The sequence below is a fragment of the Lolium rigidum genome, chromosome 3, assembly GCF_022539505.1.
Source record: "Lolium rigidum isolate FL_2022 chromosome 3, APGP_CSIRO_Lrig_0.1, whole genome shotgun sequence".
Lineage (NCBI taxonomy): Eukaryota > Viridiplantae > Streptophyta > Magnoliopsida > Poales > Poaceae > Lolium > Lolium rigidum.
This window is the reverse complement of record NC_061510.1, coordinates 350,420,106-350,435,683: the sequence shown is the minus strand read 5'-3', so window position 1 is coordinate 350,435,683 and position 15,578 is coordinate 350,420,106. Positions and strand designations below refer to the sequence as shown.

General features: G+C 43.7%; 1 protein-coding gene across 6 annotated transcripts; it reads right to left on the bottom strand.

Moving 5' to 3' along the window:
• Positions 1 to 2,428: 2,428 nt before the first annotated feature.
• Positions 2,429 to 6,847, bottom strand: LOC124704053 (DEAD-box ATP-dependent RNA helicase 21-like). Of its 6 annotated transcripts, XM_047236295.1 has the most exons (4): positions 4,565 to 6,847; positions 4,233 to 4,373; positions 3,420 to 3,487; positions 2,429 to 2,609 (listed from the first exon to the last, which is right to left on the bottom strand). In XM_047236295.1, the coding sequence occupies exon 1, from the start codon at positions 6,845 to 6,847 to the stop codon at positions 4,658 to 4,660; it is 2,190 nt and encodes a 729-aa protein (XP_047092251.1). In that variant the 3' UTR covers positions 2,429 to 2,609; positions 3,420 to 3,487; positions 4,233 to 4,373; positions 4,565 to 4,657. The 6 variants fall into 6 exon arrangements, with proteins under 6 accessions (XP_047092251.1, XP_047092250.1, XP_047092252.1 ...); XM_047236294.1 differs by having other exon boundaries at positions 3,420 to 4,373; XM_047236296.1 differs by lacking the exon at positions 3,420 to 3,487.
• Between the last annotated feature and the right edge of the window lie 8,731 nt (positions 6,848 to 15,578).

The following is a 15,578-nucleotide window of genomic DNA, read 5'->3' as shown; positions in this document are numbered from 1 at the left end:
CGCTTGCAAATCAATCGTTGCTTTCTTTGGTCACTTGGTCAAGTTATGCAATAGCATACCACAAATACTGTGCATTATTGCAGCAAGTTTGTGCCTCATTATGTTCGTGGCCTTGTGACTTATGTTCCCTGGATTGCTATTGTAATTTTGATGTTACACATGTTAATTCTTCTAATAACCACTACTTCTACCATTTGAATAGACACTGCCTTCTGAAGCTTCAGCACTATTGAAATAAGATTATAGAGGTGTTTAGATCAGCTTAAACGGTACTGGAATCATATCACGGTGGGTAATGGTAATGGAATGGGAAATTTCCAAATCTGTTTGGTTCATACAGGTAACGGAAAGGGACAAAACACAACTCATTTTTTTTTCCTCTACCAGATCATGAACACCATGAAATTCTTAGAAAAAAAAAACCCTAATCTAAACAAATATCTGGAGAGAGGGCTCCAAGACGCCTGGAAAGAGGAGAAGGACGAGTACTTCCTCGCGTGTTGCCACGTGCTTCCTATTGGTGAGGTAGAGGATGTTGGGGGAGAGGTCACGGTCGTGTACCGCTCCTAGCGGCACCAGACGGCGGCAGGACTTGGTGGCTCACGTACGCCGTTGTTGCTGAAGCGGAGGATGTTGGGTGAGATGTTGCCGTCCTGTACCGCTCCTGGCGGTGGCGGCACCGGCTGAGGTACTTGCTGGTTGGTGGAGGCGGGACTTGATGCTTGGTGGAGGCGTGACTTGTCCAGAGGAGGTGAGGTCGGGATGGAGATGGGAGTGACTCACTCAGTAATTATCTATTACTGGAGGGGTGTGACCGGTATCAAGTTCCTGAAGCTGTGGAATTTGTTTACAGGGAACATGATTACGGGAAAATGGAACCAAACATACTTTTAAGGTATCAGTTACCACCGTAATCAAGTTACGTTACAAAAATTGTGAACCAAACACCTCCTATCTAAGTACTCCCTCCATCACAGTTTACACGGCGCATCTCCAAATCCATGCATTTTCAGAATATGAGCGGTTTAAGGCGCAGAGTCATTGATTAGGCAATTAATTGGGGCGTTTTATAGAGCAATTAAGAGCAAGTACAATAAGGCTGACTCAGCAGGCTATAAGAATTAAAATAATGTTGTTTTGCTTAGGTGGATGAGAGAGAAGTGGAGAGAGAAGAGAGGTGGGCTCTTGCACGTGCTCCTAGGCACTTTGTGAGTATGTGTGGTGGGCCTTTTACATATAAAGTTATCAATCCTTAAAGCCAACTATTGTACAAGTTAGCTATAAGACTGCTCATAGTGGGAGTAACATAGCTAGTAACATCACACATCTCAAGGGATTTTGGTGACATGGCATGCTAATAAATGAAGAAAGAGAGTGAGGTGGTAACTAGCTATGTTATCATAACATCACACACCTCAAGGCAAGATGAGTCTACAAGATTATAAATGATACAATGCATGACATCACATATAAGTTACTACCCACTATGAAGGTAGTAACCTAGACTAGTAACATGGCATATGTTACTAGTCTAAGTTACTCCCCACTATGACCAGCCTAAGGTGACTATAGCTGGCCTTATAGCTAGCACCCAGCTGCACTATTGGAATTGCTCTAAGCCGGCAGTTTTATCTCTTTCCTTTTCCTTTCCGTTGTGTGCATGCAAGTGTGAATCGGTCTCCACCTTTGCATGTGAGGGAACAACTCATTGACTGGCCGGGAGGTTACTAGGTAGGCGCTAATTTCTAACAGCCAATCGCTTTCCACCTTGGTCCCAGAGAATTTTGAGGCGCGCCGTGTAAACTGTGATGGAGGGAGTATCATACTAAACATTTATGTTTGCATGCATCCAATCAATAGTATTACCTTAAGGCTTATATTTTGAAACTGAGGTAGTACATGAGCCTTATCAAAGAAATGCATATCATTAGAACATGTAATTTATTTAATAGCTGCCAATTGACAGTCGGTATAGGAATCTAAAATGTTGGAAATGCATCTGATGTGCAAATTTAGGAAGTGTTTTGTCTTCCAGTTACCATAGTTTTTCTTTTCTGCTCCAAGTATATAGCATCCACTATTCTTGAGGACAGGCATCAATCGGTGCACAAAGCGAAAGTACAGTACTATAGCACCGTGTGTCAATGTTACCATTTTTTAATTATCTGTTGCTGGATCAATGGTGTAAACAAAATGCTCAGATTTACGGCATTTTTTTTTACCTCATGTTGGATTCAGTATAAGTTGTCATCATCAGAGTTGCACGGCTATGTACAGCTGGGACGATAGCTAGCATATCTCTTATCAGTGTTGATGATCCGCCTTCCAGTTGAAGACAGAAAGGAAGACAAAATTGCAAAGCCACAACAACATACACAGAAAGGAGAACATATAACGCAATGTCACAACACCATATTTGGTAAAGCAATCAACAGTCAACCCCACATTTTTAACACACCACAGACAAGAATGCCACTTGCAATTTCATTCATCATACAAAGGGTACAAAACAACAACAATTCCATAGTCACAAGGTGCCGACTTAGATATGACGTCCAAGATGAACTGCAACAAAAACTAGACATTTGATAGAATCATACAGACTGAACCTACAGGCATGAAAATATATATTTAGAGAACTGTGATGGCAGATAAATTTATATGGATCTACACACTGACCATTTTCAGCACCTTAAACAAGCAGCGTCCCACTGGCACACCAGATGTGCCCTATGTGGCCCACCAGTGATGATTGACAAAAGTCAACATCACAAAGCATGATTTTAGGATATTACTTGGAACATGTTGATCAACAAATGCCTACGCAACTGCGACTATAATTTTACATATGCCACTGCAAAGATTCCATTCCTATGACAGGCGATCACTGTTCCTCAAAATGGCCACCAAATCTCATGGCCTGGATGGGGGTGGCAAGGTAACCAGGATAGTGGAGAATACGAAGCAGGAATGGGGGTAGCAAGGTGCTAACCAAGATAGTGGAGAATATGAAGCAGCAATGGGATGGGGCTTCAGGGTTTCTAGGGTGTCTTATGGTTGTGACCAAAATACACCTTACCAAGTTTGCCCTACCAAAGATTTGGCTAGCCAAAATTTTGGTTGATGCTTTGGTTGCCAATGAGTTGGCCAACATTCGCTAGAAAAATGAACTAGAGTTGGTAAAGGAACATGCCAAAATGTTGGCAACTATTCACACAAACAATAATTTTTTGGCCATGACAAAAAATTGGTAAGGTGCATTTTGGTAACAAAGAGGTGGATAAACCCGAGTCCATCGATAGATACAAAAATGAAAAACTAGTCTAACAAATAGATTAAATACGTCTATTAGTTATGCCATCCTTTCATTGTTGATGCTCAATGCAAACATACTTACTAACGTTTATGAATGTACCTACCTTACCATAGAAGTTGAGATCACAGTTTAATCTCACAACCAGAAGCACATGGCCACATCCAGGAATATCTGATCCAACCACATAAAAACCTATGATCTTGATAAAATATTCGCAATTTTACATCAGATCTACACAAAACAAATAAGGATACCCAGCTAAAACTTATTGGTTTCAGTAGTACAACTGTGATTGTAAAGGACTTGTAAATGGCCAACTGGGTCAACTATTCATAAAGCCACAACTCTATAAGATGGGACTTAAATTTTTGCTCTGAAAAATCACTATCTTTTTAACCAGATATATACACTACACACTGTGACACATACATTATCAACTCAGCAATAACAAACACAAAATACAAAACAGAGCAAGATCAAATATCTTATTAATCGGGTATCATATGACTACTACATATAAATACCCAACTCTAGCTGGATAAACCATTAAGAGTAATCCGTCTTAATGATTCAATTCACAGAACCAACACAGAATTGCATAGGTATACTTCTAGTTCTATCATAGACCAAACTGATCTAATGCTATAATTATTCAACAGGCTTCAGTACCTACCCTTTATGGCCGTTGTTTATAACTCGGACGATGAGCTAAACAAAAGGACTTCCCATCTATTATGAAATAAGCATATACCAGAAATCGAATCTAAAGCACGCATTTCATTTTCACCATGGGATATTATCTCAAAGCAGTAACTGGGTCATTTCAAGTCCTTCCTTTTAAAGCATAGAAAACAATAGATAGCTATAGAATTGAATACTGAAATAAACAACAAAAAACAAGGAAAGTAACAGGCACCTCTTTGGACTTAAAATGCTGAAAGAACCACATAAATATCCACAATGAAGATCAAATTCAACATTTGCTCTCTGCAAATTGATGGAAAATGAATCCGAAGCAATGAGATGGCTGTAATAAAATGCACTGGGATTGTTCAACCTGAAACCAACACAACAAAAGCAGATAATATTTGGGCATGACACAGTTTGCAGCACAGCACCAAAAATACAACAAGATACACAAGTCCAGTTCTAGATCATCATAAATAAACTTAAGTTACAGCAATATAAAAGCTGGTTTGCAAACAGGAAAAGATAATGATGATTTAAATTGTTATAAAATGTTTGTACCTCATAAGAACTAATCTAGACCCCTCACATTCTAATGGAAGTTCCCCTCACAATATTAAAGAAGGATCGTCAGCTCTTTTTCGGCAGATTGCTTCAGTGAGATGCAAACACTGTGTCATTTCGCCTTGGAGGTCTATCAGGGACTGATCCTGGCTTAAACTTGGAGGCCTCGTGCCTTGCAAGTTCTGGTGGCACAGGACTATTGCTCTGTATAAGCATCTGTTTCAGATCATAGAAAATATCAGTGTTTTCCAGAGTTAAGAATGAAGTCGCAAGTCCCTTCTTTCCTGCACGCCCTGTTCTTCCGATACGATGTGTGTAGGTATCAACTGAACTAGGCATCTCATAATTGATCACATGAGCAACATCAGGAATATCAATACCACGCCCCGCAACATCAGTTGCCACAAGAACATTGAACCGGCGGTTCCTAAATCCATCAAGACTGATTTCCCTCTGATCTTGTGACTTCCCTCCATGAAGGGCTGTGACGCGGAAGCCTGCCTTGTCGAGATCTTTAGAACGATTATCCGCTGACTTCTTTGTATTGCAGAATACTATGGCTGTCTTGTCCCCAAGATCTGTGAGTATCTTCTGGAGTCGTGACATCTTCTCTGACTCCTTCACCATGATCACGTTCTGGGTAATCAGATCTGTGGCCTTGCCAGCTGTGCCAATTGTGACGACGACAGGGTTCCTGAGGTACTTTCTAGCAAGGCGTTCAACAGCAGGTGGCATGGTGGCGCTGAACATATAAGTAGTCCTGTAAATCCTCTTCTCATCCAGTTCCTCTTCCTCATTCTCAGGTTTCAAATTACTTGATGGCATGGCATCAAGTACACCAACAACCTGTGGCTCGAAGCCCATATCAATCATTCTATCAGCCTCATCAAGCACAACATAATTGCACTGGTTGAGCACAGCATACCTTCTCTCCAAACAATCAAGAAGCCGACCAGGCGTTGCAATCACAACTTCACAGCCCTGCCTAATCTTGAAGCCTTGCTCCTCAATCGACTGACCACCAACAATGGAGACAACCTTAATGCCTAGGTAGGTTGCGAATTTGACAGTCTCTTCCTCAATCTGTTGAGCAAGCTCCCGAGTAGGTGCCATGACAACAGCATAAGGACCCTCGGCCTCATTCTCCTCGCTGATGGGCGGCAAGCGGGTAATGTATGACAGCATAGGGAGCACAAAGGCTGCAGTCTTGCCAGAACCCGTCTCGGCAATACCAATGACATCACGCTGCTGGAGACCAAGCGGAATGGCAGCCATCTGGATGGGTGACGGTTTCTTGTACCCAACCTTCTCAATCGCACGGAGCAGCTCGCTCCCAAGCTTGCTCTCGGGCCAGTTGCGCATCGGGCGGGGTATGCGGGATCCCTTGTAGGAGATATTGAAGTCCTCGCGGAAGATACGCCAGTCCCGCTCCGTCATCTCCTCGATGCCCTTCTCGGACCAGTGCCTGTCCACCCGCATGTCAAAGGCGTCGTACATCTCGGCGGCAGCAGCCTTCTTCTTATCCGCGACGTCGTCCTCGGGGCGGTCCTCCACCCCGAACTTGCGGCGCTGCTCGGCGCGGGTCTCCTTCTCGAACACGGCGGCCGCCTTCTTCTGCTCGCGGCGGTCGATCCCGGCGAGGAAGCCGCGGCCGTAGAGCAGGCGGGCCTCGTGCGGGGTCTGGTAGAGCGCGTTCATGTCGCGGCTGGTGTCCTCGGTGTTCTCCCAGTCGAAGGAGAAGCGGAACTTCTCCGAGGGCTTGATGACCCGCTTCTTGGGCTTCTTGGACCCCAGGTACTGCTCCTTGATGGCCTCCAGCTCCTTCTCCCGCTCCCGCTCGGCCATCTTCTCCAGCCGGTCCTTCTCCCGGTCCTTCTCCCGCTCCCCGCGCTCCCTGTCCCGGTGCTCCCTGTCGCGCTCGCGCTCGCGGTCGCGGTCCCGGTCCCTGTCCCGGCGGGAAGGCTCGTCCCGGTCACGGTCCCTGTCGCGATCCCGATCTCGGTCTCGGCGGGAGTCGTCGTCGCGGCGGCGGTCCCGGTCCCGGTCGCGGTCGCGGTCCCGGTCGGAGGTGTCGCGGTGGGACGAGGCGGAGGAGTCCCGAGGTGCCCCCGACGGGGGAGTTTGCTGAGCGCCGCCCCGGGGGAGCGACTGCAGGATGTCGAGCGCGGAGCGGCGCTGGTCGGCGACGGCGGCCTGGCGGCGCTCGAGGGCGAGGCGCTGGCGCTCCTCCTTTGTGAGGAACACGGGCTTCGCCTCCATGGCGTCCAGCGAACGCTTCATGGCGGCGGCGGCGGCGCGGCGGAGCGAGGAGCCGTGCCGATGCGTGCAGTGGGAGGGTTTGTGGACAGGTGGGGGATTTTCCGAAACAGATCAGCCGGCTTCGCTACTTGTCACAGTAGAAGACCGACTATTCTGCAAAAGAGCAACCGACCTAGTGGAGTTTGGGCCGTAGAAGGACTTCGGGCCTACAGTTAGTTTCATTTTCATTTGTCGATCCAGGGGGAAAGAAATTGTCGATCCAGGGCAGCTTGGAACACAACGGGCCAGGATTTTAAAAAGAACCTCTATGATTCAAAGGAATATGATGTTTTCCCTTGGTGACACTATTCATTCCATTTGATTCAAAACAATGGAGCATACAAAAAGTGGGAAAATCCCTTTGATTTAGGTTTGAAAGGAAAATAAAGGAATAATAATCCACTCAAATCACTTTTTACATTCATATGACAAATAACAAGGCAAAGGCTATAAGTTGCATAGTAATGACGCAAACTTCCCTTTGCACTTGTTTTAACCTCTCATTGGATTATGCTTTTTGGGTTTTTCGTGCATTTCACATACACCCACTTGGTCTACATAACTACATTGATGGGAGGAAAGACCATGTCTTATAGAATTTCTTTTTTCCTTGTGTTGCCGAAAGCGCACGAGTTTGGGTTCGATCCTCTGCTCCTTAATTAAAGCAGTGTTTAGTTCCTCCTAGGCACTCGTTCAATTTTCGTTCAAAAAAATGCGTCACACTGGCACATGGCCTTGAGACAAATTTACCTTGGCATTGTCTCGCAGATCATGGATATTTTCTTAGTTTTACTCGTGTATTTGAAATTTGTTGTGTCCTTCGTGTACAAAATAAATACATTTGCATCTGTATATGAGAGAAAAAATCACACTATCAAGGAACATACATTTGTCTTGATTAGTACAGACATAACTAAGATGTATATGGTGCACACCTATTTTGGCGAGTTAACTTATGCGGTAGCGTCGCGCTAGCACATGGCCTTGAGACTAAAGTTGCCTTGGCACTGTCTTGCAGATTCATAGACCTATGTCCTTAGACCTTTTTTTTAGATTGACCATAAAGACGTAGCCTAGTTGCATATTGACTTTCTCTCTACTTGATTGTCGTTTGTTGCACATCTTGTAAGTCATGTACGGTTCCTTATTTGTATGTGGATGCATTTTTTAAAAGATTGGGTAGTATGCCGATACAAGCTCTAAAGCTCGACAAGTGAGGACAACGACATCACTAGGTCTCTGTGATGGTGGTGCTCCTCGGATACTAGCTTGTGATCTTTGAGGTGAAACCCTAGCTAGGTTAGTTTGGCCTTCGATGAGTTGTCGTCGCAATTGCGGAAACTGTGTCACTTCCTTGATGAAGGTGTTGCCAAGAATTTGCGCGAACCTTATTAATCATTGGATCCTGCAACGGCGGCAGACATGCATCATCCCATTCTTGGAGGTTTTTCTATCGAGGTCTTTCTCGTGGTCAAGCTGTTACCAATACAGGGTGTTGAAAATACAGAATATTGGCATATATGTATTTTACCAACATGAAATTTGGTCGTCATGTGTTTTTGTAATAATGTGGTTATGTGTATTCCTGATGTCTCTGTTGTTGACAACAATTATACCGGCTTGATGCATTAATATATCTCTATTGGCGGAAAATCACCCATGTAATTCCAGACAAGATATTCTTTAATGTTATTTTAAGTGTGGATGTTAACTAGAAGTGGTGAAAAAACAGTCTTTTCATTGACCAAATAAACTAATACGAGTGGGAGTCACGAGTTTTATTTGATTGATTGCCATGAACTTCTAGTTAAACTTGACCACTCAAAGACCCTCATATATCCATTAGTAGCAACTCTTGGGATGGCTAGACAGATTTATCCACAAAAATAACTATCTAATTGGTATGCTATTTTCTCTCTATACTATTTTTAGTTTTTTTCTTGGAGATATAGGGCTTGTGTGTAAATCGAAATGACACATTGTCACATATGTTTAAAATATCTACCTAATTGGTATACACAATGATTTTCTTTTAAGGTCAACTCTAGTGTATGGACCATTGACGAGTTTAAATGTTAAAATTAATTTATACTGAACTTTCTTACTTTGTTTTACCCCATTAAAATAGTAATATTTTTATTGATATATATATATACATCCTTTGATATACCACCTTGAATACTAGTTTTGTTGTATAAAATAATAACATAAACGCACTTATGTATATTATGGTACGTATTTGTCATACTATTGTAGTGTTTATACCATAAATATAATTTCTAATGCTGGGTCAAATCTATATTTTGTTGCATTTTAGTTTAGTTTGTGACTCTTAAATAAAGATCTTATTATGATGGAATTAAAATACATCTAAACCAATATTATGGCATTAGGTGTTATATGTACCCTTTCTATGAAAGTATCCTAAAATATTTCCGTTACTTGACAGAGTGTTTCGAGTTCTCACTGAATAAATCTAGTGAAAAAAACTTGGCCAAAATTTCTAGAGTATAAAACCATGAAGTTTAGATATAACTAAGTAGATAATCTACAGTGGTTGTCTCGTTCTTCGGGCTCGCTTGTTGATGATGCTCACTTATTCAAAGTTGCCCTTCTTCTTGTCTTCGACCTACACAACCGTGAAAAATTCACGTGCCATTGGATTTTCCAAAATTATTTTAACAGCTAGTCAACCTACCTGTTTGTGGCAGAAGTAAAATTTTATTACAAACTTGCTTTTCGTAATTGTTTGTTGCTTTTCAAAATTATTCGTTGAAATGTTCCCATGTGTATCTTGTTATGAAGGAATCGTGATGAGGAACATTGTGGTGGAATCAGATTTTAAGTTAGATTATCGGTTTATGAGCAATAGCTTTTTAGATTGTTTGAATGGCCTTTGAATCTTGCTGACATCATCTATTTTGTTTTTGTCATGCATGTTGTAGCACACGGTAGAAATGCCAGAAGTTTTAGCAGTGTGTATACTAGTAGTTGCGTAGGCATCCAACCCCTCGAAGCATCATTTCATTTGTACAAACAATAAAAAAAGTATGGTTGGTTGCAACTTCCAACCAGGGGCCAAGAAATCGGCATGCTCAGTTGCCAATTTCACCTACCCTCTTCTCTTGGGTTCTCATTGTTTTAGTATGAAACATTGTCTTTTCCAAATGAAAACTCTTAGTATATGAAAGAATGAAAATGTGCTTTGGTTCTTCTGGATAAGAAGCCCTCGTACATTAATGACAGAAAAAACGTATTTTTTCGTTAGGTATTTGATCAATTAGGATTATCCAATTCCTATAGAACCTATCACTAAGTGGTTGGGAACTTCGACCTCGACGACTAATAATCCTCAATAAATATTTTCATATTTCTATGGGCCATTTCCTTCATATCCAAATTTCTGTTTTTTTGCTATAGTCTGGCTGTTTCTTTGTCTGATGGTGTTCACCTCATGAGTTTTATCAAACCAACTCGGTGGGACAACAACATCTATATGATAAATCAATATATAGCTATAACCGACATAAATGAAGCAACTAGTCATAATTTTTTCAGCAAGTAGTGAACTACTTTTTTTAGGGGAAAGTAGTTAACTACTTTTTAGTTGTTCGCTAAAGCAATTATGTTCATATTTCTATGGGTCATTTCCTTCATATCCAAATTTCTGGTTTTTGTTGTAGTCTGGCGGTTTGTTTGACTGATGGTGTTTACCTCGTGATGAGTTTTATCAAACCAACTCCGTGGGACAACAATATCTATATGATTAATCGATATATGGCTATACCGGCGTAAATGAAGTAACTAGTCATAATTTTTTCAGCAAGTAGTGAACTACTTTTTAGTTGTTCGCGAGAGCAATTATGTAGTGAAGTCAATCTGGGGCAACATTTTGATCTATTATGACATGAAGATAGGTGCCTAACGGATATTGTCCAAAAGCACAAGGGAAATTTGTACTCCATCTGTTTATATATATAAGGCCACAAACTCACATTCCATGTACCTTAAATGGCACGATTAATTATGTGGGGGTGGTCTCATGTTACGGGCCATTAAGCATATTGCATGGGGTGTATGTTTATCTATCGTTGCATGCAACTTTCACATTACTAAACATCATCTGTGTAGTAGAAATCTAATCGATTTTACCTCGATTAATGGCCTTGCATATTGACAAAATGTATTTTTGATAGTGACCTTACGTATAAAATCGGAGGGAGTAATTAAAATTATAATAAAAAGTTTATTTTTGCTATGTGCATCTAGTTTACTTCAGCCTAATATAGTGTCATGTGTCTTATTCTAAATTCCTAGGAAACTCGCTAGAATTTGAATTTATTACTCACATATATAGTAGATTTATTCCATACTGGCCATCTGGTAATCCCTACCAAATCTCATGTAAAAAAGATAATATAAGAGAAGGGTATAATGGAATTACCAATTCACTCTTATGATCCAACACATTTGACTAGAGCATCGACAATACAACTATCCATTTTAAGAAAAAGTGTGTTTGTCTTATTCAAATTTAGAGGTTTCCGCTATCTAAAATATATGGCATCTTGCTAATCATTTTACATATCCTTTTTTTTGCAGATGATACACGATTAAATTGACATAATTTCGCGTCATGAAAATAATACATGCATCCATCTTTTGGCTCGATAATTTGACAAGATAGAGGTATGGTATAGAAACTAGGGTACACTCTAAGTGAACTGTGGATATGCCTCTGCAAGATGTGTCAGATCCCCACAAAAGAAGTTCCCACATTCACAAATTTTGTACAGAGCGAGCTTGCTCTTTTTTTGCGATGTTTTTACTCTACCCAATGCATAATAATTATCAGGGCGTTTTCGGTCAAAAAAAAGTATCAGGCCATAGTTTAAATTGGACCTAAATTAAATAAAAGTCCTGCCACTTATTATGGATTGAAGGGAATACTATGAATAAATTTTATTTTTTATGTGACGTTGTCCGGATTATTTGCAGCATATTGGCTACAGTTGAGAAGTTATGGATGAATTTTCCATTTTATCACATTGTTATTATCATTGGCAATGAAGACTACTGAAGCATGTAGTTCTTTAATGCCCAGGGTAAAAGTTGATTACTGCTGTGCTTTTGTCATGAAACTATTAATATAACTCGGAGATATTTTTGAAAATAATGTGGCGAATTAAAAATCTGAAATCTACCGTAATGTTGCATCCTAGACATGCTGCTACAGTACATGCTCCTTTGATTCATAGGATAGAAAAATCATGGGAATAAGAAAAATAAAGAATTAGAATGTTATGCCTAGTTAAATTCTGTAAAAAGATGAGTACTTATTGATTGTGTCAAAAAAAATCATGAGGTATGATCTCATATTTTATAATAGTATTTGCACTAATTCTGTAGGATATGTCTTTATGAATCAAACAATTAATATAGAAAAAAATTATATAATAAAATTTAAGTCGTACATAATTCTTATACAAATCCTACGAATCAAAGTAGCCCTGCAGTGCATTGATCTAAACTAATGAATCAACAGTTCTGCAAATACAACGTGACAGACCGCCGCATCTGCCTCTAGATGTTGACATGCTACAGTTCTCAGTGTTCGTCCTATTTACTCTCAAAGTTCATGAAGATCAGCACCTCATGCCATGTCGTACACGTGTTACTTACTACAGGCTACAACACCTCATGCCACGTAGTACACGTGTTAATTACTGCATCTCTTACCACACTTGGCCCTCCACTCCCTGCTCAGTCCCCATACTTAGACCATCTCCACCAGCGAAAATAGGCTCGTACCGGTGCGCCCCAAACGGCGCCAGCGAATTTTCAAGCCCAATAGAAGCGCCGGCAACCCCGTGCCGGCCCCTTCGCCAAGGGCGCGAATCGGACGTGCCGGCGCCTCGCGGAACGACGGTTTTCGCGGGTGAGGGCGCCTTGTCAGCGAGGGGACGCGGCGGTTCGCATCGGAAACGATGCGGGGAGGTTGGTCATCATCGTTAATGGCCTCCCGCGCGGAAACCAAAACGACGAGGGCGGCAACTAGCCACGCAGCGTCCACCTACCTTACCAACGCGCCTTCAATGCGCGTCCGTCGCCTCCCTTAAAACCCCACAGGCGCGCACTTCTCTCTTTTCCCCGTCGTCCAACCCTATCCGCTGCCGTCCTCAACCTCCGCGCGAACCACCACCCACGCACCCCACCGACGCGATGGCGCACAACAACCAGGCCGGCGGCAGCGGCGGCGGCATGCTCCGCTCGACGCAGCTGACGTTCGACGAGGCCGACATGTTGTACTTGCACCGCATCCCCGTGCCAGTACAGTACAAGTTGCCGCACGACTGGCACGTCTCCAACGGCGGCTTCGCCGTGCCACCGCCGCCACCGTGAGGACCATAGACGCGGGCCCTCGCCAGGGAACAGCGGGCCGATATGACGCCGGAGGAGAGGAGCCTGCCGGAGAACGCCGTCGAAAGCCCATCCTGGGCAGGGCGCTTCGAACACGAGCGCGTCGTCGAGCTCGCGCGGATGGACAACCCCTCGGGCGGCCGCTTCAACAACATCGGTCGCCGTGCCTGGTGGTACGGCCGCAACGTCGAGGACACGCTCCGTCAATACGGCTACCGTCCACGCGTCCGCGGGCAACGGGAGCCACTATACTTCAATCAGGCGGCGAACATGGCGCCGCCGTCTACCCGGCAGAGGGCAGCGCCGGAACGCCGCGACGTCCGGAACCTCACGCACCAGATCGTCTATCGTCGCGTGGACGCGCTCGGCCACGCCCGCGCCTCCTTCCGGAGGCGCGCGTCCTCTGCTCCAGCTCGTCGGATGACGGGATCGGGGGGCCGCTCCCGCGTCAAGGAGGAGGACGCCTCGCCACCACTTACGTCGGCTGATACGTCTCCAACGTATCGATAATTTCTTGTGTTCCATGCCACATTATTGATGTTATCTACATGTTATATGCACACTTTATGTCATATTCGTGCATTTTCTGGAACTAACCTATTAACAAGATGCCAAAGTGCCGATTGCTGTTTTCTCGCTGTTTTTGGTTTCAGAAATCCTAGTAACGAAATATTCTCGGAATCGGACGAAATCAACGCCCGGGTTCCTATTTTACCCGGAAGCATCCGGAACACACGAGAACCGCCGGAGAAGGGGGCAGGGCCACCACACCACACCCCGGCGCGGCCAAGGGGGGGGGCGCGCCGCCCTAGGGTGTGGGCCCCCCAGAAGCCCTCCTGCGCCGCCTCTCCGCCTATATAAAGCCCCTGACCTAAAAACCTCGGTGCGTTCGACGAAAACCACAAAAACCTTCCAGAGCCGCCTGATACGTCTCCAACGTATCGATAATTTCTTGTGTTCCATGCCACATTATTGATGTTATCTACATGTTTTATGCACACTTTATGTCATATTCGTGCATTTTCTGGAACTAACCTATTAACAAGATGCCGAAGTGCCGATTCTTGTTTTCTGCTGTTTTTGGTTTCGAAATCCTAGTAAAGAAATATTCTCGGAATTGGACGAAATAAAAGCCCAGAGGCCTATTTTCTCACGAAGCTTCCAGAAGACCGAAGACGAGACGGAGAGGGGCCACGGGGTGGCCAAACCCTAGGGCGGCGCGGCCCCACCCCTGGCCGCGCCGGCATATGGTGTGGGCCCCCCGTGCCGCCTCTCGACTTGCCCTTCCGCCTACTTAAAGCCTCCGTGACGAAATCCCCGCACGCGAGAGCCACGATACGGAAAACATTACTGAGACGCCGTCGCCGCCGATCCCATCTCGGGGGATCATGGAGATCGCCTCCGGCACCCTGCCGGAGAGGGGAATCATCTCCCGGAGGACTCTACACCGCCATGGTCGCCTCCGGAGTGATGAGTGAGTAGTCTCCCCCTGGACTATGGGTCCATAGCAGTAGCTAGATGGTTGTCTTCTCCCCATTGTGCTATCATTGTCGGATCTTGTGAGCTGCCTATCATGATCAAGATCATCTATATGTAATTATATATGTTGCGTTTGTTGGGATCCGATGAATAGAGAATACTTGTTATGTTGATTATCAAAGTTATGCTTATGTGTTGTTTATGATCTTGCATGCTCTCCGTTACTAGTAGATGCTCTGGCCAAGTAGATGCTTTTAACTCCAAGAGGGAGTACTTATGCTCGATAGTGGGTTCATGCTCGCATTGACACCGGGACGAGTGACGAGAAAGTTCTAAGGTTGTGTTGTGCTTGTTGCCACTAGGGATAAAACATTGATGCTATGTCTAAGGATGTAGTTGTTGATTACATTACGCACCATACTTAATGCAATTGTCCTGTTGCTTTGCAACTTAATACCGGAGGGGGTTCGGATGATAACCTCGAAGGTGGACTTTTTAGGCATAGATGCGGTTGGATGGCGGTCTATGTACTTTGTCGTAATGCCCAATTAAATCTCACTATACTCATCATGATATGTATGTGCATTGTCATGCTCTCTTTATTTGTCAATTGCCCAACTGTAATTTGTTCACCCAACATGCTCGTTCGTCTTATGGGAGAGACACCTCTAGTGAACTGTGGACCCCGGTCCAATTCTCTTTACTGAAATACAATCTACTCGCAATACTTGTTTCTACTGTTTTCTCTGCAAACAATCATCTTCCACACAATACGGTTAATCCTTTGTTACAGCAAGCCGGTGAGATTGACAAC

Bases quoted from the DNA above. Each gene is read 5' to 3' on its own strand.
- LOC124704053 (XM_047236293.1), bottom strand. From the start codon at position 6,847: ATGAAGCGTTCGCTGGACGCCATGGAGGCGAAGCCCGTGTTCCTCACA.